Source organism: Oncorhynchus masou, chromosome 15 (genome assembly GCF_036934945.1).
Source record: "Oncorhynchus masou masou isolate Uvic2021 chromosome 15, UVic_Omas_1.1, whole genome shotgun sequence".
NCBI lineage: Eukaryota > Metazoa > Chordata > Actinopteri > Salmoniformes > Salmonidae > Oncorhynchus > Oncorhynchus masou.
Genome location: NC_088226.1, coordinates 11,616,231 through 11,642,141, shown reverse-complemented (window position 1 = coordinate 11,642,141; position 25,911 = coordinate 11,616,231). Strand labels below are relative to the sequence as shown.

At 44.5% G+C, this 25,911-nt stretch overlaps 2 protein-coding genes across 2 annotated transcripts in view; one reads left to right on the top strand and one right to left on the bottom strand.

Moving 5' to 3' along the window:
- LOC135555613 (dedicator of cytokinesis protein 7-like) overlaps positions 1-25,286 on the bottom strand; it is a 51,677-nt gene extending 26,391 nt beyond the window's left edge. Inside the window, 20 exon segments of the mRNA XM_064988219.1 lie at positions 132-296; positions 540-771; positions 916-1,002; positions 1,088-1,189; positions 1,410-1,548; positions 1,723-1,793; positions 2,862-2,979; positions 8,175-8,337; positions 8,483-8,576; positions 9,666-9,796; positions 10,044-10,200; positions 10,457-10,537; positions 14,025-14,174; positions 14,388-14,454; positions 14,657-14,742; positions 19,417-19,756; positions 19,909-19,977; positions 20,342-20,517; positions 22,287-22,371; positions 25,089-25,286. Of these exon segments, the coding sequence (XP_064844291.1) occupies positions 132-296; positions 540-771; positions 916-1,002; positions 1,088-1,189; positions 1,410-1,548; positions 1,723-1,793; positions 2,862-2,979; positions 8,175-8,337; positions 8,483-8,576; positions 9,666-9,796; positions 10,044-10,200; positions 10,457-10,537; positions 14,025-14,174; positions 14,388-14,454; positions 14,657-14,742; positions 19,417-19,756; positions 19,909-19,977; positions 20,342-20,517; positions 22,287-22,371; positions 25,089-25,138 (2,563 nt within the window). The 5' untranslated portion in view covers positions 25,139-25,286.
- On the top strand, positions 4,445-6,694 carry LOC135555615 (uncharacterized). Its single transcript, XM_064988221.1, has 4 exons — positions 4,445-4,971; positions 5,867-6,016; positions 6,126-6,236; positions 6,347-6,694. Exons 1-4 carry the CDS (start codon positions 4,666-4,668, stop codon positions 6,386-6,388), a joined length of 609 nt encoding a protein of 202 aa, XP_064844293.1. The 5' UTR covers positions 4,445-4,665; the 3' UTR covers positions 6,389-6,694.
- Positions 25,287-25,911: the final 625 nt, after the last annotated feature.

The window sequence follows — 25,911 nt, the reverse complement described above, 5'->3', positions numbered from 1 at the left end:
AATCACACCCAAACACATCAGAGACATGGATAGATTAAAATACTTAAATTCCTTGAAAGCATTGGGATTACATTATTACAGCTGGTGTGGAGATATAGTGAATCTTCAGTGCCTGCTGTTCCATTCCTCACCAGTAGGGGGCATGACAGGCTCAGCAGTGGGCAGGTGGAAGCAGTAGTGGATGTAGGAGGCCAGCAGGTTGTTCCTGCCATGTTGGTCCTGGTTCCCCTCCAGGTTCTTATGAATCTGGTTGACCAGCAGGGACATGGCCTCGAACGCTGCACGGCCCAGGTTCACTGAGAGATGGGAATGGAGAAAAAGAGGCAGACCTGGGTTTGCACTTTTGGGACTGTTCCATTTATTCCATTGTACAAGGCAAGCTCAATCGAGCGTAGACGTAAATTATTTGAAAATGTATCCTAGATCCTAGAATATTTGACCAGGAGTGTTTCTGCGGGAGAGATGAGGATCATGAAAGAGCCATGCGGGATGAGTCAACCTAAGATGGCCGCCCTCTGTAAAGGCGTCAAGCCACTCACCGATCTGTCCTGCGATGACGGGCGGGTGGACGATGAGCAGGATGAGTTTGGAGAGCAGCTGGTGGAGGAAGCGGACGCAGGTGTCGAGTAGCGCCCCCCGCAGGCCGGTCATGCTGGCCTTCAGCTCAACCTCCACGTTGGCCTCACTGATGATACAGTCCTTCAGACGGAACGGGAATGAGTACTCCTCCAGGACGTAACACAGGGTGAAGAACTTATCCAGGTGGGGGTCCTAAGAGACAAAGTCACATTGGGGGGACGGGGGATGGGGGGTATTCATTTATTTTACAATCCCATTGACTAGAGGATTAGAGAAAGTGAGGTAAAGAGAGAGAAAGAGAGAGAGAGAGAGAGCGAGCGAGAGAAAGAGAGTTACCTGAGTGTGAACTGAGGAGGCAGCTGTCACCTCCACATTGAACACCTGCTTGTGATTATCCACCCACTTCATGCCCGGAAGCTGCACCTGCAATACACACACATAACCTCCATCAAAACTCAGCCACACTCAGACCAAGCATACAAAAGCATGCATGTGCTCACACACTTACGTCAGGGGTGAGGACGGAGTAGCTGGGTGGTGGTTTCTCCACAGAGACGGGCAGACTGAAGGAACCGGTCCGTAGGCGGCCATGTTGCATCAGAGGAATCCACTGTGGACACAGACAGTTTAATGCACATTATTACATCACTCATAAATAAAAGACACAGCACAGCCAAACACTGACGACACTTCTAGTGTTTCAAAGGCCAAAATATTAGTAGCTTGTAACTGAGGTATGTAATGGGTAGGGAGGCACCCTAACTTGGGTCCATAGTTTTCCCTGGTCAGGTAAGTGGAAAAACCTCTGGGTCCTAGAGAAGCGTACTCACGGTGTATCCCACGGGGGTCTCCAGGGGCGTGTTCTGTTTGGGCTGACAGCTGATGTGGTAGAAGGTGAACAGGAGGTGGTGGTTGTCTGTCAGGTTGGCTGGAATCTTCATCTTCACCTCCTCATAGAACTCTGGGGACCTGAGGGGAGAGAGAGAGAGAGAGATAGGTGAGAGAGGGAAGGGGAGGAAAGAGACAGAATGAGAGGATGAGTGTGGAAGAGAGAGATAGGTGAGAGAGGGAAGGGGAGGAGGAAAGAGACAGAATGAGAGGATGAGTGTAACAGGAAAGGTGTGGAAGGGAACAGGCTCTTACTTGTCATGGTAGATGACGGGTGAATAAGTCTCTGTAAAGAACTCAGCACAGCTGGATTTCCCAAAGATCACCTATTATGATGAGAGGAGACAGTGTTTATTGGATCTATGCCCATGTACAAAACATCCCCCCGTACCACCTTTTGCCCTCAGAGCATTCTTGATACACAAGGGAAACTGTTGAGTGTGAAAAACCCAGCAGCGTTGCAGTTCTTAACACACTGAAACCGGTGCCTGGCACCTACTACCGACCTCTGACTGGCACACATACACAATCCATGTCTCAATTGTCTCAAGGCCTAAAAATCCTTCTTTAATCTGTCTCCTCCCCTTCATCGACACTGTGGATTTCACAATTGACATCAGTAAGGGATCATAGCTTTCACCTGGTCAGTCTGTCATGGCCTAATGTTTTGTAACTCTGTATGTCCATAAAGGAATTTACCAGAATCCTTCTCAGAACTGCTATGTAAATAACATGACATACTAAATTAGATGTAACCTACGGTTCTTTAGCATTACAGTTGGAAGTCTTTAAAATTAGGTCATTTATAATTAGCTGGTTTCTAAACATCATTAATTGTATTTGACAGTTTGTATTTTTTTTTTTTTTAATTTACATCTTATGGACTGGGAATATATCCAATAGTTGTTTAGAAGTCTCCACAGGGCTCCTTCAATGGATTAGGACATTGTTGCCAGGGTCCCAGATTAGATTAGGGTGTGTCCTAAAGGCTCCAATCGGATTAAGAATCCACTGCACTGAGACTGAACAACACCACAGCTTTCAGACAGGAAGTTAATTATGTAGTAAAATCTCCTTCCTTGTTTTTCAGTTTGTTTCCCTACCACCATCAAAAAATGTTGGCTGTTTCCAAAAACTTCAAGGAATACTGGGATAGGATTTAATCCTTCTACCCCACTATTGTAAACTCAGTTAAACACACTGGACATTCTTGAACTAGGGAGTTGACCTGGACATTCTTGTAGAGTGACCTACTCGTGGGCCACATCATATTTCACAGCATCAGGCTTTTCTTTGTGAGGGGGACGCCATTGTCCTGAGAGCACGGTGTTACAAATCTGAAGAGGTTTCCTGTTTAGCGATTGGTGGACTGGTGAAGCAGGTCAATCACTCACCGGCATGGCCAGACTGGGATCCTCTCCTGCCATGAACTGCACCTTGACAGCAATGTTCCTGACTGAGCCCTGCCGACTGCTGAAGTTCAGGCTCTGGGGGTAGATATACAGCAGGTTCCTGGAAGTGGAGAGGAGGAGGACAAGATGAGGGAGAAGAAAGAAATGGCAGTGAATTTGAATTCCATTATACAACCCGGGTCATTACACTCTAGATTCAGCTCAGCTAACCTACACGCTGCGGCTGTCTGCCAACATATCCTCCCTACTAACTAACGCACGGACCACAGGGAGCATGCATGGTCAAATCAATTATATCTGGCATGTGACTACTTACCACATTTCTGGAACAAAAACAGAATATCTAGCAAAAATTAGAGGGTAGTATTAGGTAATCGCCGCAGATTTATAACAAATCAAAGATAAATCTTAACAAATACGCCTATAAAAAGTGAGAAGGATTGGGAAAGAGAAACCATGTGAGACCTAGCAGGGTGTGAGTGACCTTCAACTCCTGTCCAAGTCAAACATGTGAAAGAACATCCGAGCATACCAGTATATTCCAATCCAAAATATAATTTGTTTATCAAGAACATTGCTAATCTATCTAGTATCCACACACTCACAAACAACACAGAGCAGTGGGACATATTGCCATGGTCTGATGGTCAGCCCAATATAATACTGTGCCCGGTTGCAGAAAACATCTTAAGTGTTTCTCTTAAGGATTTACCTTAAGGAATAATGTTCCCTTAGCTAAGATAATTGCTGAACGGCGTTGCAGAGCCCCTAAAACGTTTCCCATAGGTAAGGGCATACTTAAGGGTACTTAAGGGGTTTTACGGTAGTTTGAAGGCATGTGTGGAAGAAAAATTCTGGTTACCATGGAGACGACCTGATTTACTGACTGAAGGTCTTGTCAAAGAGCATTTCTTTAGGGAGATTGCAAAATATAACTTATACATTCAAGACAGGAGAAACAAATGAAACATTTATTTTAGTTACCTTTTTCTCAACTTGTTTCTATTACTTTCTAAAACATCAAGCTAACTTACAGAGTAGGTAGCTAACTAGCCAGCTGGCTTTGTAGCCATTGATTGTGCACCTTCCATTGTTTAGCTAAGTAGCTAGCTAGCTGGTTGATGTTTTTCCTTTTGCAACCAGAGCAGAGGAAAACATTCACCTTCACAAATGATGTTTACATTGATATCCATTCTAAATGAAGCACTTAGGGACCTCATGGGCACCATTAATTTTTCACTTAATTTAAGAGAGAAATTCACCTTAAAATGTTTTGTGAATCTGACTTAAAGTTAAACTTGAGATGTTTTATGCAACCAGGCCCTTGTCCATATCTACCAGGACAAACAGAGACTCAGTTGATGTTAATGTAGGTCATGTGTATATGACACCTGGAGGCCTGACAGAGTTACTCCAGAGGTTGGGATGAATGCCAAGGTTAGCCTGACTAAGGCCACAGAGCTGATCTCTGATTGGACCACGACTGAGCTAATGTTTCACAGTCATTTTGAACACCCAATATAAAAGAGCCGGATCATTACTGATATCCGATGTGAGACTAAAAAGATACTACAGACCTGAGGCACTTATACATACAGCTGAGAAACATGAACCCAGGGAAACGTTTTTTAACGACAACTGAGGATCAACAACACCCTTAACAAAGCTTGAAGACAAACAGGCATAGGAAGGGGCACTGGGCGATTCTCACGAGATTTCAAGTCGATAGTCCCTCTGAAGAGATAAATAAATAATATCTCTATATAGCCTCTGTCCTCAGGTCAGGATGAGGGCCACACTACTCTGCCTGCTGTGTATGGCCATGTGTTTAACAGGGATCCCAGCCAGCCCCGTCCGGAAGGCCCAGAAAAACAACCAGGCTGCCCCCATTGATGACATGAACGTGCTGATGTACGGCGTGCTGCAGTTCAGCGAGACCCTGCACCACGTCTACGAGAGCACCGATGCCAAGTTCGCTCGGATCGAGAGGTCGCTGAGGAGACATGAGGAGAGGCTGGAGAGGCTGGGCCAGGAGGCAGGCCAGGCCGCAGAGAAGGACAGGCAGATGAGACAGGTGCTAGGACAGATACAGGTGAGGAAACATACTCGTCCTGCTCTGACGAAGGTCTACTGTGAACGGAAACCTGCCAATTACATGACTGAAATGTGCATAGATCTAAGTGTGTAGAGGCTTTTTATTCAGTAGAATGTGGATCTTGCACCGTAGCTACTCTGTCAGGTGTACAGTAGATGTATCTATTTACTGGAGAAAACATACCCGGTCAGACACCTCAAACTAACTCTGACAGTGTCATCAAATCAAATTTATTTATATAGCCCTTCGTACATCAGCTGATATCTCAAAGTGCTGTACAGAAACCCAGCCTAAAACCCCAAACAGCAAGCAATGCAGGTGTAGAAGCACGTTGGCTAGGAAAAACTCCCTAGAATCGCCAAAACCTAGGAAAAAACCTAGAGAGGAACCAGGCTATGTGGGGTGGCCAGTCCTCTTCTGGCTGTGCCGGGTGGAGATTATATCATCAATTGGTAGATGCGTTTTGAGCATCTAAAATTATGATCAATTTGTGGATTTCACTCCACAGAGTGACAGGTCAGACAGAGATAACCCTGCTTTGCCAACAATCTGAAATCCCAGTCAGTCAGATAAGCTCTATTCCTCTGGGCTCCAACAGGGAGAGAGAACAGCTGAACAGACATTGGAGAGCAGCTGAACAGACACCATTGACTATTTGGCTGAATGGGCCAATAACTGCCATGAACCTGAGCACTCAACTATCTGGCTTGCTATTCAACATAAACACAGAGCCATGTACATATTCGTTTTGTATACTCAATATAGATCCTAATGTTCTGAGAACAGAGAATGGCATTGGCCAGCCAGTGTATATTGAGGCCAAGGCAGTTTGAGCAGCTGGTCTAAGATCAGTGGGAGGGAGAGGATTTCAAGCCAGATGCTCTTTTCCAAGGGCCAGATGGCTGGGCTGCAGTCAAAGGCTGAGGAGGCCAAAGGCAAGGTTGCCCGGGTGGAGCAGGAAGAGGGAGAGCTTAGGACCACGGTGATCAACCTGGAGACACACCTTCAGAACTACCCCCCCAACGGCATACAGGAATTAAAGGTGAGATACACTTCTCAATCACACACAGATTCTGCCAAACAATCCAATGCCAACACACTCAATATGTTCTATTCCATTTATAAATTCAGATGTGCGTGTGTGTTTTCAGGATAGGGCATTAAAACACTCCAGTGTTCTGGAGGGCCTGCTAACATGGACACAGTTCCAAAAACAGAGCATTGAGAGTCAGAACCAACAGTTGACCAAGCTACAGAAACTGGTGGGTATAATAGCTGAACATAGTTTGAAAAATGCTAAATAGAATCTGCCCATGATTGATGTAGTGATGGGCGCCGTGTTTGACTAAGTTTGCTTTGCTTTTTATTTCAGAGTGAAGCCAGGAGACAGCCAGTCCTTCGTCACATCGCCTGACGGTTCCACTGAATCTCAACACCAGCTACTCTAGCTACTGAAACTACACTCCATGACATTACCCTGGTGCTTAAGTACCCTGTCGACTCATACAAGCATAATTCACACACAACAAATACTCCCACCCAATAAACTGAATTACAATAACATATATTTATACCACTGTATTATACTTCTGAATACTTTTAATTGTGTTTAACACATGCCCTTTTTTATATGTACATGTTCTTTATTTTAATTCTAATTCATTCTTACTGCTGTCATTTTGTATTTTTTGCGTGCAAATAAAAATCTGAAAATATAATTTCTGAGCTGTGGTATGTGTGATCTATGACAGTGTATAAGAGTCTACTGACCTGTAGGTGGTGTGAGGGGTATAGACTGACCTGTAGGTGGTGTGAGGGGTATAGACTGACCTATAGGTGGTGTGAGGGGTATAGACTGACCTGTAGGTGGTGTGAGGGGTATAGACTGACCTATAGGTGTTGTGAGGGGTATAGACTGACCTGTAGGTGGTGTGAGGGGGGTAGACTAACCTGTAGGTTGTGTGAGGCGTGTAGACTAACCTGTAGGTTGTGTGAGGCGTGTAGACTGACCTGTAGGTTGTGTGAGGCGTGTAGACTGACCTGTAGGTGGTGTGAGGCGTGTAGACTGACCTGTAGGTGGTGTGAGGCGTGTAGACTGACCTGTAGGTGGTGTGAGGGGTATAGACTGACCTGTAGGTGGTGTGAGGGGTGTAGACTGACCTGTAGGTGGTGTGAGGGGTGTAGGACCTGTAGGTGGTGTGAGGGTTATAGACTGACCTGTAGGTGGTGTGAGGGGTATAGACTGACCTGTAGGTGGTGGTGTAGACTAACCTGTAGGTGTGTGAGGCGTGTAGACTAACCTGTAGGTTGTGTGAGGCGTGTAGACTAACCTGTAGGTTGTGTGAGGCGTGTAGACTGACCTGTAGGTGGTGTGAGGGGTGTAGACTGACCTGTAGGTGGTGTGAGGGGTGTAGACTGACCTGTAGGTGGTGTGAGGGGTGTAGACTGACCTGTAGGTGGTGTGAGGGGTATAGACTGACCTGTAGGTGGTGTGAGGGGTGTAGACTAACCTGTAGGTTGTGTGAGGCGTGTAGACTGACCTGTAGGTTGTGTGAGGCGTGTAGACTGACCTGTAGGTTGTGTGAGGCGTGTAGACTGACCTGTAGGTGGTGTGAGGCGTGTAGACTGACCTGTAGGTGGTGTGAGGGGTATAGACTGACCTGTAGGTGGTGTGAGGGGTGTAGACTGACCTGTAGGTGGTGTGAGGGGTGTAGACTGACCTGTAGGTGGTGTGAGGGGTGTAGACTGACCTGTAGGTGGTGTGAGGGGTATAGACTGACCTGTAGGTTGTGTGAGGCGTGTAGACTGACCTGTAGGTGGTGTGAGGCGTGTAGACTGACCTGTAGGTGGTGTGAGGCGTGTAGACTGACCTGTAGGTGGTGTGAGGCGTGTAGACTGACCTGTAGGTGGTGTGAGGCGTGTAAACTGATCAGTAGGTTGTGTGAGGGGTGTAGACTGACCCGTAGGTGTTGTGAGGGGTGTAGACTGACCTGTAGGTGGTGTGAGGGGTGTAGACTAACCTGTAGGTTGTGTGAGGGGTGTAGACTGACCTGTAGGTGTTGTGAGGGGTGTAGACTGACCTGTAGGTGTTGTGAGGGGTGTAGACTGACCTGTAGGTGTTGTGAGGGGTGTAGACTGACCTGTAGGTTGTGTGAGGCGTGTAGACTGACCTGTAGGTGATATAAGCGGTGTAGACTGACCTGTAGGTGGTGTGAGGGGTGTAGACGTAGCGGGCAGGGAACTCCAGCACCTCCTTGGTGGGGCGCACCCTCAGGTCAGGGTAGGGCTTGACATGGAGCAGCTCAGGAGACAGGCAGTAGTGAGGAGAGTCTGGGGCAGGAGAGATGTCTATCTTCAGCTGGGCTAGGGACAGAAGGAGCAGGAAGAGAGAAAAACAAGGTTACACTAGTAAACCTAAAAATATATTCTCTATTCAGCCTATAGAATTTGTGCAGGTGACAATATATAAACATATATGTGTGTGCTGAGAAGGTACTGTAGTAGGTACCTGTGACAGGTCTCAGTCTGCGTAGGACAGAGGACGGTCTGCGCATGTCTGCCAGAAACTTGTAGAGGTCTTCATCACTCAGCCTGTCCCCCTCCTACAGATACAAAGATCATAGTATATTGGCACACAGACACAAACCACAGACAGGTTACAGTGCCTATAACAAGTATTCATACCCCTTGGATTTCTTCATATTTTTCTTGTTACAAGGTGGGATTTCTTATTTATATTTTATTATGTCAGAGATCTACAGAAATACTCTGCAATGTCAAAGTAGAAGATAAAATCTTATAAAATATAAATTATGAAAAATATATATTGATTAAAATCAGTATTCACCTTTCGGAGTCAATACATTCAAAACACCTTTGTCAGCCATTACAGATGTGAGTCTTCATGGGTAAGTCTCATAAGAGCTTTGCCCATCTGGATTGTGCAATATTTGCACATGATTCTTTTCCAATTTCTTCAAGCTCTGTCAAACTGAATGTTGATCTTTCTGACAGCACTTTTTCAAGTCTTGCCATACATTTTCTAGGAGATTTAAAGGGATAGTACAACATTTTGGCAAGCAAGCCATTAACTCTGCTTTAAAATCACAATTGGCCTCATGGTGAAAACCCTGAGTGGTTTCCTTCCTCTCCAGCAACTCAGTTAGGAAGGACGCCTGTATCTTTGTAGTAACTGGGTGTATTGATACACCATCCAAAGTGTGATTAACAACTTCACCATGCTCAAAGGGATATTCAGTGTCTGGTTTAGTTGTTTTTTTTACCCATCTTTCCTTGCGAGGTATTGGAAATGCTCCTTGGTCTTTGTGGTTGAATCTGTGCTTGAAATTCACTGCGTGACTAAGGGACCTTACATATCATTGTATGTGTGGGGTACAGAGATGAGGTAGTCAGTCAAAAATCATGTTAACCCCTATTACTGCACACAGAGTGAGTCAATGCTACTTATTATGTGATTTGTTAAGCACATTTTTACTCCTGAAGTTGTTTAGGCCATAACGAAAGGGTGAATACTTGCATAACCAAGACATTTTATTCATTTGTATTACTTTGTCAAAATTTCAATCCCACTTTGTAAAGCAACTAAATGTTTTAAGAAATCCAGGAGGGGTGAATACTTATGATAGGCACTGTACACCTGGGTAGCACAAACACTCAACATTCTGACTGACCTGTTTGAAGAAGTTGGTGACTGTGAGAGTGGCTGGACGGAAGGTGGCAAAGTTACACATGTCCTCTCCTACACTCATCCGCTCAAACCCTTTCTTCTTTCTCTCGTTCCATGTTCCATGGCCTTTCCGCTCTGACAAAAAGACAAGTCATCCGTTGAGACATTCAATAACAATTATTACATGCTTATTATGAAATTATGACACTTTTGTTACATCCACAATTCAACAAGAAGTGTCTGAGTGTGACTGATGTAAGGAATTCCAACGTGTATTTCCATGTGTATATGAAGAGAGAATCTGTGTGTGTGTCTGTGTGCTTGACATCCTAACTGTGATTAAACCAGGGGGTGTTTGGTAGAGGTCAGAGGTCATAAGTACCAGAGTCAGAGTCGGGGTCGGAGCGCTCCAGCCCCCCCACACTGCTGACGATGTTGACCAGGTGGATGGCCGTCCAGGCGAAGGGCATCCTGTACCTCCCCAGCCTGCTACACGACGTCTCCGCCTGCTGACGCAGCTTCTCCAGCTTCTCCTTGTGCTAAAGAGAGAGAGACTTGAGAAAGGCCTTGAGAAAAGGCCTCTGCAAGGTGATACTGTAGTAACGTTTTAGAGTTTGTTGGACATTGATCTACAGAATAGGGAATTGCAAATATTGCAGTTGTCTGACTAAGCCGAATTGAGAAATGCTGATGGCTACCCAGCTGGACAGAGTCCCATGTGCATGACCCCATACAGGCATGTACACAGGCAAAGAAAAGACCAATAGAAGATAGATACTATGAACTTACTGTTACCTTTGATGAGTCCGACTCTTTCATGACCATGTAGGGTTCACAGGATTCCCCTATGTCTCCCTGCTGAAGGACTTTCTCCAGCTGAAACACACACACACACGTGTGTAACGGTGAACATTGCTGACCTGACCATTATTTGACCTTGGTACACACATGGTGCATGCACACACACACACACACACACACACACACATTTCTAAAGCAATATATATGAACTGCAAATATTGGATGCATCTTCAGAATAACTCATGTCACATTCTTTAGTTAAAAGACCAATAGGTCGTTGCACTTCACTGTCACCTGTGGCAAAGCTTACAGAACTTTATCTAAAGTAAATAAGTGATATAATGCAGCCATGATAAGGTATTGCAAAGTCACTTGGCATGAATCTTCCTGGTGGCTGAAGGATACTGATACTATTCCACTGATTTGTCTGGGATGGTCTGCTCAAAGACAGTTTACACAGCAAATTGGCCAGTGTTACCTTGTATTGATTGTCCTGTGTTACATAAGAACCCCAGTGTTGGTGTTAATAGCCAGTGTTGGTGTTAATAGCCAGTGATGGTGTTAATAGCCAGTGATGGTGTTAATAGCCAGTGATGGTGTTAATAGCCAGTGTTGGTGTTAATAGCCAGTGTTGGTGTTAATAGCCAGTGTTGGTGTTAATAGCCAGTGTTGGTGTTAATAGCCAGTGTTGGTGTTAATAGCCAGTGTTGGTGATAGCCAGTGATGGTGTTAATAGCCAGTGATGGTGTTAATAGCCAGTGTTGGTGTTAATAGCCAGTGTTGGTGTTAATAGCCAGTGATGGTGTTAATAGCCAGTGTTGGTGTTAATAGCCAGTGTTGGTGTTAATAGCCAGTGTTGGTGTTAATAGCCAGTGTTGGTGTTAATAGCCAGTGTTGGTGTTAATAGCCAGTGTTGGTGTTAATAGCCAGTGTTGGTGTTAATAGCCAGTGTTGGTGTTAATAGCCAGTGTTGGTGTTAATAGCCAGTGTTGGTGGTAATAGCCAGTGATGGTGTTAATAGCCAGTGTTGGTGTTAATAGCCAGTGTTGGTGTTAATAGCCAGTGTTGGTGTTAATAGCCAGTGTTATATTACAGGTAGATTTTTTGAATTGTTTTTTCTCCAATTGATTGATTAATTATTCTTATGCTACACAAAGATAACATACATTTTTCTAAACTAATCCAATCTGTTAGTTGGACTTATTGCACCCATTACTGAAATGATTGTTCCAGTTGAGATGGTTTAGGTCGTCTCACATCTTAGTCTTCCTGACCATGGCAGTCATTCTGAATGCAGGTTGTGGGTGAAAATATTTCAACATTTTGGATATCTCCACTCTAGCTTGATTCCAATGGAAATTACACCACTTTGCAAGCCAGCATAATTTGAATTTGCAAATAAAACTCAAAGAATAAAAAGGAAAGTTTTACATCTTCCTAAGTCTGAGGGGGGTTTAAACCTTCCAGACTTGGAATTGTGTCAACTCACCACACAAGTCTTCTTATTGCGACACAGAGTTAAATGCACTACAGAGGAGCAATGGGTACATATTGAAGATGCCCATGCTTACCCCCAGAATCTTTTTACATGTCTATTTTCAAAGGATAAAACTGAGAACATTAAAAAGCAGCAATACACAGATAGATTTTTGGGCAACCCGACCTAATTCACGTGGATATGTCATTCTCATTGAAAGGAACTCTAAGAAGCTGTAGATCTGTTCTATGTACGCTGTTTCTATGCTGATTGTTCTTAAGTTTCGTTTTTGCATCTTTTTTACTTTCGGTTTTGTACACCAGCTTCAAACAGCTGAAAATACAATACATTTCACAGCGGTTTAGATGGTACAATAATTAGCTACACTACACTTGTTTGTTTTGCCCTATTTGAGTCAGAAACTGATATTAATATGATAGGTAAGATATAGAAAACTTAAAGAGAGCCTATCTAAAATATAACTGATATTGGCACAAGACGGAGGTAATGTTGGAACATAACTAAATTACAGTTCATGAAAATGTATGCTTAATCCAGTATAAACTAATGTATAGAATGTCTTATACAAGAGATAAAATTCACTAATTTTACAGTATAACGGCAGAGAAATTTCTTAAATTTACAACGGGTAGGTCTAATCCTGAATGCTGATTGGTTAAAACCGCATTCCAGCCGGTGTCTATTCCACAAATTGCCTCCGGCTAAATCTATGACATTGAAATACCTTTATACTCTGTTCTATCTGACTGCGCAATCCACTGTCTCATCAGCCCAGGCAGGCAATTTATAAACTTGACCTCCAATATAAAAATCATCTAGACATTATCTCACATTTCTTTTAGACCGACATTTAGATTTCAACAGCAGAGATTTGTATAAACCTTGCTGTCTGTGTCTCCGACATTTGCAACATTGTTTTAATATTCAAATTCAATCTCCTGCTGTCCCATAGTAATGAACGAGTAGGGACGAGACAGACAGACAGGCAGTGTTTCTATGCAAGTCAAAATCATGAATCAGCTGGCATCATTTTATTTACAACAAAAAAAATACATTGAAAAAAGGTCAAATGGAAGGACAGCTAATTTGCAGTCTTTCCAGCTTCAGCTTTTGTTGGCTAGTTCCTCTGAACAACAGTGTCCTGACGAGTGAGCACATGTTCTACGCCAGGCGAATTCACGCATCATCAGCTCATTGTTATGGATGCATCTAAATAAATGGCCACTAGAAAACAGCTTAAACAAATGCAGCTACTTTGCTGTTATTCTGGCTGCTCCTTGATGACATGACTGCAAGTTAGCCACAGTTGGCTAGCAAGCAAGCAAGGGATAAGAACGTTGCCAGCCAGTATGGCAATAGAACATTTATAACAAACAACTGGGTCGCGTTCAGAGATACGGTGTCGCTGATGTTTGTGTGCTGTCATTTTTATGTTTTGTAAAAACAAAATATATATCGTACCCTAAAAATATTTGACTTGCACACCTGATGTGGCCTGTATTAGGGTAAAGTAGGCCCTCAAAATAAGGCTTAGAAAATATGGATTGTGTTGTCTTAAAGAATGTAATTCTAATGATAACATATTCGCTTGGGATCTCACTTAGTGAAGGCGACAGGACTGAAAATGAATGAATGCAACAGCCATGTCTTGATCACTAACAAATACAGTCATGGGTGGTAAACTCTACAACTCACACAAAAGGTAAGGCACACAGGGAAATATGCAAATAAGGCTTTACACTAAGCAAAGTGTTAATTTCACACCGAAAAGTGTGGAAACGTATTGACACTGGAACAGAGTTCAATTTAACACTCAGTGTTTATTTAACAGCGGAGAATTTGCTGTGTAATTCAGATCACACCTAAAACACATTGTGGTAGGTGGATAGAGGACAAAAGATTTTGTATCTTTAACAGTTCATATGGACAGGACTCTGGGTTTTCTCCTGAACATGTGACCAGACCAAGACACAGTCCTACAGAGAGTCAGTAGTTTGTAATGTGACATAGAGCCTTCTCTGGACTCTATGTATGTGCCCCCCCTAGTGGCCCTATGTCCAGTACCTTGATGACGAGGAAGATGTCTGCAGACGGGTACGTGATGGAGAAGATGGCTGAGCGGGCCAAGGTGGAGATGGCTGTGTGGGGCGTGTGGGGGCGCAGCAAACCCTTCATCTGATCTGAGTTCAGATCAAAGTGGAAGTCCTCTGAGATCTGGGAGAGGGAGGAGATGAATGTCAAGGGATATTAATTCCATTTTGACTCTGAGATTTAAAGCACAAGACCTTTGAGGCATAGTAAGAGCTAGAATAATGCAATCAGTCAAAGCTTGAGCTCAGCATGACATAAGCATAATATGATCATTCAAAAATAAACATGCTCTATATGTACACAGTCTAAACATTTCTAAAAAAAACTCATGGGTACCTTTTTCTTTTCCTTGACATCATAGAGAGCGAGGGTCCCAAATATTGGCTCAATTTCTATTTCAAATCTGTAGGGGGTACAAAAAGCACATGTGTGTGGATGAGAAGGAAATATGATTGATAAATTAATAAAATGCCAAAATGTATTTACTATTGTGCTGACCTGAACTGTGACTCAGCACTTTACATTAGAGTGGAAAGTGTATAAGTGAAAGAGTGACCGACAAAGATCATTTTAGGAATGATAAGGACAGACAGATGGTCACTCACTTGAGGGACAGACACTTGACCATGATCCTCTGACCACAGTGTTCTTTGGGGACCTCTGGGATAGAACATCTCTCCACAGCCTCATCCTGTCAAACAACACACACATAGCCGTGAGAACATAAACACGACGGCAACATTTACACAGCCAGACGCCATGGCAACGTTGACACAGACACCACAGTAGTGTGTACACAGACATAACGAAGGAGGGAGAGAGCGTGAGAAGGAGACAGAGGCAAGTAGGGCTGGGCGGTAAACGGTATACCGGTATTGATGCACGGACTGGTTTGGGCGTTTACTTTACCTTCTATAACGGTATTTGAATGTTTTGTTTGTTAAATGTGATATGCCGTGTGTCACGTCCATTTTTATAGTTTACTTCGCTACTCGAGTTCTCTCTCCATGCCGCGTTCCACACAGATCTAGCCCCTCCCCGTCACTCATGGAGCGCATGTTGTTCTTCGACCACAAGACACTTATGTTCCGTCTGCATGGTCAATGCAGCACATGCAAAAAATGTTTTGAGCACATACACATTTTTTTTAAACTTCACCTTCATTTAACCAGGTAGTTGAGAACAAGTTCTCATTTACAACTGCGACCTGGCCAAGATAAAGCAAACCAGTGCGACACATACAACAGAGTTACACACGGAATAAACAAACATACAGGCAATAATACAGTAGAAAAAGTATATTTACATTGTGTGAAAATGAGGTAAGATAAGGGAGGTAAGGCAATAAATAGGCCATAGTTGCAAAGTAATTACAATATAGCAATTGAACACTGGAGAGATAGATGTGCAGAAGATGAATGTGCAAGTAGAGATACTGAAGTGCAAAGGAGACGAAAAAAATAATAATAACAGTATGGGGATGAGGTAGTTGGATTGGCTATTTACAGATGGGCTATGTTCAGGTGCAGTGATCTGTGAGCTGCTCTGACAGCTGGTGCTTAAAGCTTGTGAGGGAGATGTGTCTCCAGCTTCAGTGATTTTTGCAGTTCGTTCCAGTCATTGGCAGCAGAGAACTGGAAAGGCAGCCAAAGGAGGAATTGGCTTTGGGGGTAACCAGTGAAATATACCTGCAGGAGAGCATGCTACATGTGGGTGCTGCTATGGTGACCAGTGAGCTGAGATAAGGTGGGGCTTTACCAAGCAAAGACTTGTAGATTACCTAGAGCCAGGGGGTTTGGCAATGAGTATGAAGCAAGGGCCAGCCAACGAGAGCATACAGGTCGCAGTGGTGGGTAGTATATGGGGCTTTGGTGACAAAACAGATGGCACTGTGATAGACTGCATCCAATTTATTTATACAACAGTCAGTTTTACGAGGGTGTTTGGCAGCATGAGTGAAGGATGCTTTGTTGCTTTGTTGCGAAATAGGAAGACAATTCAAGATTTAATTTTGGATTGGAGATGCTTAATGTGAGTCTGGAAGGAGAGTTTACAGTCTAACCAGACACCTCGGTATTTGTAGTTGTCCACATATTCTAAGTCAGAACCGTCCAGAGTGGTGATGCTGGATGGGCGGGCAGGTGTGGGCAGCGATCGGTTGAAGAGCATGCATTTAGTTTTACTTGCATTTAAGAGCAGTTGGAGGCCACGGAAGGAGAGTTGTATGGCATAGTTAACAGTGTCCAAAGAAGGGCCAGAAGTACACAGAATTTAGCAGATGTTATTGTGGGCGTAGCGAAATGCTCGTAATGACAATGTTGATGACAGCGATGTGGTTTTCTATTTGCTTCCTAATATAAATTAACTAGGGTTCCAGAATTACACTATTAGTTTGTGTTTCTTACATCTAAGACATCTCGTTTGTCTTTTCTTAGCAAGTTGGACCTAAATTACGTTAGTCGCTAACGCTAATCACTAGTTAACTGGCTAATAACTGTACTGAATCAGAACAAACATAACTAGCTATACAGCATGATAATACCAGGGATGGTGTATACCTCAATCAGCATGTTGTCTGTGCAACAGTATCTTCTAAATCAAAGAGGAAAAGGCGAAGCATGAATTTTAACTACATGAAGTAGCTAAATTAAAACATTCAAAGTAGCCAAAGATTATAGGGTCTCCTAGGAAACACTAACCAAACAATTTAGTCCCTACTCCGTCACAATAACTCCTCCCTTGCATTTTTCATTCATTGTCATATCAAACAACACTTTGTATTCAAAGTGCCACTATCATATTCAAACTACAGAATTAGAATAATCATTCTATTTCCATGACTTCAACAGTTCCCGAGTGGCGCAGCGATCTAAGGCACCGCATCTCAGTGCAAGAGGCGTCACTACAGTCCCTGAATCCAGGCTGTATCACATCCGGCCGTGATTGGGAGTCCCATAGGGTGGCACACAATTGGCCCAGTGTCGTCCGGGTTTGGCCGTCATTGTAAATAAGAATTTGTTCTTAACCGACTTGCTTAGTTAAAAAAATAAAAAATACATGTAATTGTTTTTTAATGTTCACACAAGTGCAATTGTAACATTTTGTAAAACATAAGGCCGAGATCGTTTGCCCATATCATGCAGCCCTACGTGGTAGTGTGGAAATTCTCAAATGAGTGCAGAAATTGATGGAAATAATTGGTTGAAGTTGAATAGAACAGTATAAAACAATCAGAATGGAGAAAGATCCATTGAAATTACTTAGAATGTACAGTGCATTCAGGAAAGTATCCAAACCCCTGGACTTTTTCCACATTTTGTTACATTACAGCCTTATTCTAAAATTGATTAAATTCCTCATTAATCTATACCCCATAATGAAAAAGCAAAATCTGATGTTTTTTAAAAATGTATTTTAAAAAATGAAATATCACATTTACATAAGTATTCAGACCCTTTACCCAGTACTATGTTGAAGCAACTTTGTCAGCGATTACAGCATGAGTGTTCTTGGGTATGACACAACAAGCTTGGCATACTTGTTTTTGGGGAGTGTCTCCCATTCTTCTCTCCAGATCCTCTCAAGCTCTGTCAGGTTTGATAGGGAGTGTCACTGCACAGCTATTTTCAGGTCTCTCCAGAGATGTTCGATCGGGTACAAGTCCGGGCTCTGGCTGGGTCACTCATTGCTTGGCACTGTCAACTGTGGGACCTTATATAGACGGGTGTGTGCCTTTCCAAATCATGTCAAATCAATTGAATTTTCAAAATGGGGACCCCAATCAAGTTGTAGAAACATCTCAAGGATGATGAATGGAAACAGGATGCACCTGAGCGACATTTCTAGTCTTATAGCAAAGGGTCTTAATACTTATGTACAGTGCCTTGCGAAAGTATTCGGCCCCCTTGAACTTTGCGACCTTTTGCCGCATTTCAGGCTTCAAACAAAGATATAAAACTGTATTTTTTGTGAAGAATCAACAACAAGAGGGACACAATCATGAAGTGGAACGACATTTATTGGATATTTCAAACTTTTTTAACAAATCAAAAACTGAAAAATTGGGCATGCAAAATTATTCAGCCCCCTTAAGTTAATACTTTGTAGCGCCACCTTTTGCTGCGATTACAGCTGTAAGTTGCTTGGGGTATGTCTCTATCAGTTTTGCACATCGAGAGACTGAATTTTTTTCCTGTTCCTCCTTGCAAAACAGCTCGAGCTCAGTGAGGTTGGATGGAGAGCATTTGTGAACAGCAGTTTTCAGTTCTTTCTACAGATTCTCGATTGGATTCAGGTCTGGACTTTGACTTGGCCATTCTAACACCTGGGTATGTTTATTTTTTAACCATTCCATTGTAGATTTTGCTTTATGTTTTGGATCATTGTCTTGTTGGAAGACAAATCTCCGTCCCAGTCTCAGGTTTGACTGATCAGTTTGACTAAGTTTGACTGATCAGAGATGCAGCCAAGAGGCCCATGATCACTCTGGATGAACTGCAGAGATCTACAGCTGAATAATTTTGCACGCCCAATTTTTCAGTTTTTGATTTGTTAAAAAAGTTTGAAATATCCAATAAATGTCGTTCCACTTCATGATTGTGTCCCACTTGTTGTTGATTCTTCACAAAAAAATACAGTTTTATATCTTTAAGTTTGAAGCCTGAAATGTGGCAAAAGGTCGCAAAGTTCAAGGGGGCCGAATACTTTCGCAAGGCACTGTATTAATACACTTACAAATAAATTCAAAAACAATGTTTTCTCTTTGTCATTATGGGTTATTGAGTGTAAACTGATGAGGAACATTGTTTTATTTTATTTAATACAGTTTAGAAGGCTGTAACGTAACAAAATGTGGAAAAGGTGAAGGGGTTTGAATACTTTCCAAATTAACTGTATGTGTTGCCACCCTAGGGTCACGCACTACTTAAAGCAAATGTAGAACTTTAATTAATCAAAAACATAAAATAACGTCAAATACCTTAAAAACGTTATACATTTTTCAAATACCTTAATATTATATTTTGGCCATATCGCCCAGCCCTAGAGGCAAGATACACAAACAGATGGTCACATGGCTGAGGAGAAGGCCATGGTACTGTACATCCACTTCATTGATGTGGTTCAATGTCTATGGTGGAACTGCCTGATTTTTAGCAACAGAATCTACATGTAATTAACTTTTAAACATATATATATATATATATAAAAATAATTAAGTTTTGATATAGTTTCCATAGCTTTCTATGTTATAGCTATATCATTCTACACAAAGTCAGCTAGCACTTCAGCAACACATGCTGAGCAACAACTGAGCCGAACAGAAGTGAATAGTGAATGGATGATAATATTATTATTTGGGACAGACCTCGTCGGGAGGAGGGAAGAGCCCCAGCAGGTCAGAGTGGCGCCCCTGCAGACGGGCCTCAGCGTTGCGGCGGTCCATGTCCTCAGCAGCTGTGCGCTCTAGCACCGAGGGCAGCAGGGCGTCCGGCGACGAGTTCTTCAGGTCAAAAATACTGGAGGCCCAGCTACCCCGGGGCGTGTCATCCAGAGAGACTGACCGCCGCTTAGCATCGTCCTGGTCATCCTGGCGGTCAGTGGCCGCAGCCTCGTCCAGTTCAAAGGTCTGCTTAACCAGCCCTCGCTGCCTCTCCCTCTGGCGCTCAGAGTTGTGGGGGGTGTGGGTTGTACTGTAACGCTGATACCTACAGACAAGACAAAATACATTATCCTCATCTTTAAATCACAGAGATAATGCACATCATGGGCACCATTGCAACCAAATCAATTGTAAATCAATGTGGATAAAGGAATGGAAAAGAGGGAGGCATGGAACACATGACAGAGGGACACTCACTTCCTCTGAATGATCAACCAGTCATCTGTGTAGACACCCAAGGCATCTCTCACTCTTGGGTCAAAGGTGCTGTGGAAAAAACACATGAATTATATAGTATGACATAAATATTACAATGGCATAGGAAAGGTACAGGGTGTTCTGCCAGACCAGTAGAATGACAATGCTGTGTAAAGTGTGTCAAGAAGTCCTAGTTATGTGTGTGAGCATGTGTGTGTCAGTCTTACCCTCTAGATTATTTTCTAGAAGGGGCACAAAGGAATTCAACACAACATCCAAGACCCTGTCTCCAAAATGACCATTTGAAACCCATTGAAGCCAAACTCTTTTAGGCAGGTGGAAACAGAGCTAAGCAAAGGGACATAATGCTAGGGGAAACACTGGTGTGTGTACTGTACATAATGTACATAGTATGTGTGTTAGTGTGACTCACTCCTCCTCGGGCAGAGGGGGCTCCAGTGTAGTACACTCTCTGTCCTGCAGGAGGAGCTCCAGGTCATCTGGGGGGAACTCCATCAGCTGTCTGAGGGGGCCAGGCTCCGCCCCAGGGGCGTGGCTACTCACATACTCCTCATAGTCCACAGGCTCCACCACCTCTGTCAGCGGCACCTGACAACCAATCAATCAATAACACACAACAATCAATACCTGAGGTGCATTCAGTTTGCTTGAACGTTTGCGGAACAGTTTGTACTGAGCGACACGTTTCCTTGAACAGACCGAGATAGGTTTGCTCCGTTCGGTGGGTGTGCCTTGAAGCAATGAGTGACATATTTAAAAAGGGCAGCGGTGCATTTTAAACCTCAACTGGTCATTCAGTAGAGCACCGTTTCTGTTCAATGTAACAGTTATGTTCTGAACGCAGCCCCGGAGAAGCAATATATTCATACACCTGAACATTCCACCAGGAACACAAGCTACAGGCCACACCAAGATGGTGAGCAAAGAAGAGAGATGGATAATATGAGTGATTAAGCCTACTTCGCCTACCTCGCCTACGTCGCCTACCACGCCTACCTCGCCTACATCGCCTACGTCGCCTACCACGCCTACGTCGCCTACCTCGCCTACGTCGCCTACGTCGCCTACCTCGCCTACGTCGCCTACCTCGCCTACCTCGCCTGCGTCGCTTACCACGCCTACCTCCTGCGCCGCTACCACGCTACCACGCCTGCGTCGCCTACCACGCGTCGCCTACCTCGCTGCGCGCCTGCTCGCCTACCACGCCTACCTCGCTACCTCGCCTGCCACGCTGCGTCGCTACTCGCCTACCTCGCCTGCCGCCTCGCCTGCGTCGCCTGCGCTTACCACGCCTACCCGCCTACCACGCCTACTCCGCTTACCTCGCTGCGTCGCCTACCTCGCTACCTCGCCTGCGTCGCTTACCACGCTTACCTCGCGCTCACGCTGCGTCGCCTACTCGCTGCCGCCTGCGTCGCTTGCCTCGCTTACGTCGCCTACGCCGCCTCGCTGCCTCGCTGCGCCGCCTACCTCGCCTGCGCCGCTTACCTCGCCTGCGTCGCTTACCTCGCCTGCGCCGCTTACTCGCTACCACGCCTGCGCTTACCCGCTTACCACGCCTGCGCCGCTTACTCGCTACGCCGCCTGCCTGCGCCTGCGTCGCTTACTCGCCTACCTCGCTTCGTCGCCTACCTCGCCTACCTCACTTACGTCGCCTACCTCGCCTACCACGCCTGCGTCGCCTACCTCGCCTACCACGCCTGCGTCGCCTACCTCGCCTACCACGCCTACCTCGCCTGCCTCGCCTGCGCCGCTTACTCGCCTACCACGCTTACCTCGCCACTCCCGCTTACGCCGCCTACCTCGCCTACCACGCCTACCTCGCCTGCGTCGCCTACCACGCCTACCTCGCCTGCGTCGCCTCGCCGTCGCTACTCGCCTCGCCACGCTGCGTCGCTTACTCGCCTACCTCGCCTGCGTCGCCTACCTCGCCTACGTCGCCTACGTCGCCTACCTCGCCTACCTCGCCTCGCCTGCGTCGCCTACCTCGCCTACCTCGCCTGCGTCGCCTACCTCGCCTACGTCGCCTACCTCGCCTACGTCGCCTACCTCGCCTACGTCGCCTACGTCGCCTACGTCGCCTACTTTACCTACTTTACCTACTTTTGACACCTTTTTATGTAACCTTTATTTAACTAGGCAAGTCATATACATAGACACTGGCTCCACTTCAATGAGAGCACTGCGGAGCTAGCCTTTTTATACACAAATAGATGACATCCTAAGTGGTTGATGACCTCCTTAAAAGTTGTTTGTTTCCAAAACAGTAAATTCAACTCATCCGTAGAAAGTCCATCCTCATGTTTGACCTAAGACAAGGTGATATACCTAAAAACAGAAAACACACTGCTACTTACAGGTTGGTGTGCTCCTCGTTTCTTGGACAGCTGAGGGGAGCCGTACTCTCTGGATACCTGCTTCCTGACCTCTGCAGCCACCGTCCTGACAGAGACGGACAGGAAACGGTAGAGTTCAATTACGCTCAAACAGGGGAAAAACTGTTTTTCATTCACAGCTGTATCTTCAGGAAGCCAAACAGAAACAAGTCTAGACATAATAAATACCAGAATAGCAATCATTGTCAGTGGATAAAGACAGTTCAAATTAGTTGTACTCAAGTTATGTCCAAACTTGCACGCGTTAGATTCGTATGCAAATATGCTCCATAATCTAGATACTCAGCTAAAATCTCTCCAGCGAGGTGCCAAAAATCGAATTGCCTCACCATTATCATGCACATGCAAATAAGCCAATTAACATAAGCCAAACGAAACCCTTGCTGCTGATAACCCAGAGTTAAACCTGCTTTAAACCATTATGAATATGTAGGCTACTCCCAGACGTAATGCTAGATGGATGTGTTTTATACATAATTATGTGCCTGCCTTAGATTTCATAATAACTTTCCAGTTTTGACTTCTTATCAGATGTGAGCAGCCATGTATGCTATCCATTCTCTCCCCACTACGCAGTCCCCAGCAGCTGGTACTAGAAGCAGTGCTGAATGCCAGCAGCTGTTGTGAATGCGAGTCAAGCCGGATCTGTGGGAGAAGAGAAGAGCGGTGGGCCTAGTACAGAAACCAGGCAGAGAGCCATAACTCTCTCACTGCCCCTGGCCTGGGCCTTTATGGACTAATAGCAAATGGGAGGCTTAGAGAGGGGGACAAAGTCAAACTCGGCCCCCAATCCTCTCAGAGACACAGCATGCAGCTGCTCTTCCACAAACTTATAACGGACTGGCCATCTCATACTCTCAGACTCTCCCACACACAGACATGCACAGTTGCACGCACACATAACGCTTCCGGAATTCCCTGGTCACGGTCGCTGTGGTCAAACTACGTCTTCATTCCACATGTTAAATGCTAATGCTCTCTGCTTCAAAAGGAGACCCTCAAATGTAATTTCCCCCCATGACATACTACACCCCCCCCTCTGATAACCCAAATCACACAACCCTTTTAAGATGGAACTCTACAACAATCTTTTGACAGAGGCGTCAGTCACAACAATTTGTGATAGTGTTGTTCTGCCATTAAAATGTGCTACCTTTTCCAACCCCCACTTTAGACAGGATAAAGGAAAAGCTATCGCCTCCAAGGGTAATAGACGGAACACCCTGTCACACCCTTTCCTGTATCCTGAACCGATACAATGGACTGGCTCCCACTGGGGAGAGGGAGAGAGAAAGGACTGGACGATAACAGAGTTGGGGAGAGAGGGGAAACTGTAGCAATGATTAGGCCTAAGCTGCTGAATTCACCACTCTACTCGGTTACTACTAAGTTAGGCCATAGCCTAGTAGTAGGTTAGCTGCTACAATTTGAACTAGTAGGCTGCCAGTCAACATTCAGAGGGAACAGCACCATTCAACATTTTAGCTAGGCTAACTCAATATGATAATCATGTGAGAGTGAGAAACATGGGTACATACCATAGTGAGTATAATAAGTCTGGTATGCCCCAGTCGAAAGTCATAATACGAGACAAGGTATGGGCCTGTTGAGGTGTTGTTGACTGTTTTGTACTTGACTGCTGACATTCCAAGATGTCATTGAGATTTCCTCCCTGTTGGTTTTGATGTGACATGTTCACCTGCATGTCTAAAATATCCAGTCTGCTCTCAGGAGCCTCCAAGGGCCACGCACCCATAATATGAAGGAGGTTCTCGGACGATTCTATGAAGGCTGCAAGGTGAACAGCTAGGCTAGCGCTCTTTTTCTGAAAGTGTGTGTTTGTGTGTGACGGGGCGGAACCACACCTGCTGTTAAGCATGTACTACCATGTATTGCCTATATCCACCCACCATGCAATCAATGGCTTAGCATGCCGTTCCCTGATCAAGGCTTTGATGAACACAAGTATGAACTCAACAATGGTGGAACAGGAAAATGCATCATGTCAAGCAAGGTGATATTTCGGCTGTAGGTCTGATCTAACTCTGTGGATAATAATAATAAAGATACTGTCCTCGGCTACTTGACATTTCCACAGGAAAAGGGGAACTCCGTCTTGCCTACTTGTGATTTCATTGTGTAGCAGAACTCCATAAGAACTAGACGTTTCAGATCCATCTACAAACCTACCCCCAGGAAGAGTTCTACACAGTATGACTTGAACTAGGAGTGACAGCACAGAGGATCAAGCTGAGTTCATTTGCAGCGCAACAATATTAGAGTAACCCAACCCACGCCTTGTTATCCCATAGGTCGACGGGAAAGCGAATTCAACGGCTGGTATGACTAGATAACTACCAATTATATAGTTTTTTATCCATTTTACCTGTGGCTCCTCAAGATAATGTAAAATACAGTAATTTAGGTAACTAGTAGCCAACATGTTTGATGGCTCGAGTGTCAGCCTACCAGCAAAAGGAGAGCTGTGATCTAGTTAACGTTATCTGTGTGTGCAACAAAGAAACAATCGCAAGTTATGAAAAATCGTTTTAGTTTTCTAAACAATGGCAGGGTGAATGATAAATTCACATTTAATTCGAAGTCCATATGCTGAACAATAGACTGGCCTCCGTCTGTCTCAGTTCCTATTCAGTCTGCGCGGTTTACGATCAGTGATGCCCTTAAATCCTGCAGTACTCGGTCTGTCCGTCATGTCACGCGAACTAGCTGTCCTACAGAGTACATACAAATTATGAGTCTCACCGATTAATTTTGTGAGCAAATGCCCTCCTCTCGTTGGTTGAAGATGCCATTTCGCGTCCCCATTTAGTGTAGTCTTCGAACTATTCTCTCTCTCTCACACACTCCTGCACTTCGATACGTTTGTTGTACTGCTGGAGTTCGCTTCCTTGTATCACCACGCCACGGTGCCTATCCCAGTGTTCCTCCTTGTGGTTGGGAGCAGAAATACAAGGTTGTGTTGTATGGGATCGTCCGCAGTGCATTCAAAATTCTCACCTGACCGGTTTCAGTAACGCTGTCACACGCCCGCGAATGGCCCATATCCTCAACAGTTGGGGTTTCATTAGTGTGAAAACTGAGGACGTTTGCTGAACAGCGAGACCTACTTTAGTTCAACATGTATACCAGGTGAAAAATACAACGTCAAAGCCCGTAGGTGTGTCATCTGTTGACAGTTTTGTTGTCCTAGCTACCTGTCAAAACAAAAGCAAAACACTACAATTAATGCATAAATGCATAAATCACACTGCATATATTACAGGCCTATAATACGGATATGGATCTGCAGTAGGCCATTGTTTTGTTACTATGCACCCATTGGGGAATTGGGAAATCTGCAGTGATGCAAGTAGGCAGGTGCAACACAGCAGGCAGGTGGCACCTGAACAATGTCAATATTTTTTAGCTCAAGGGGGTTGAAGAGGATGGTAGGCTATCAAGCAATGCTATCAAGAGAAAAGGTTGGGTTGTGAAGTACTAGGCTCCCCGGCTAGGGATTAAATAGGTTTATAGCCTACTGTTCAACTGCTAGGCTTTTTTGAGCCAATAGACCTAGGTCTGTGTC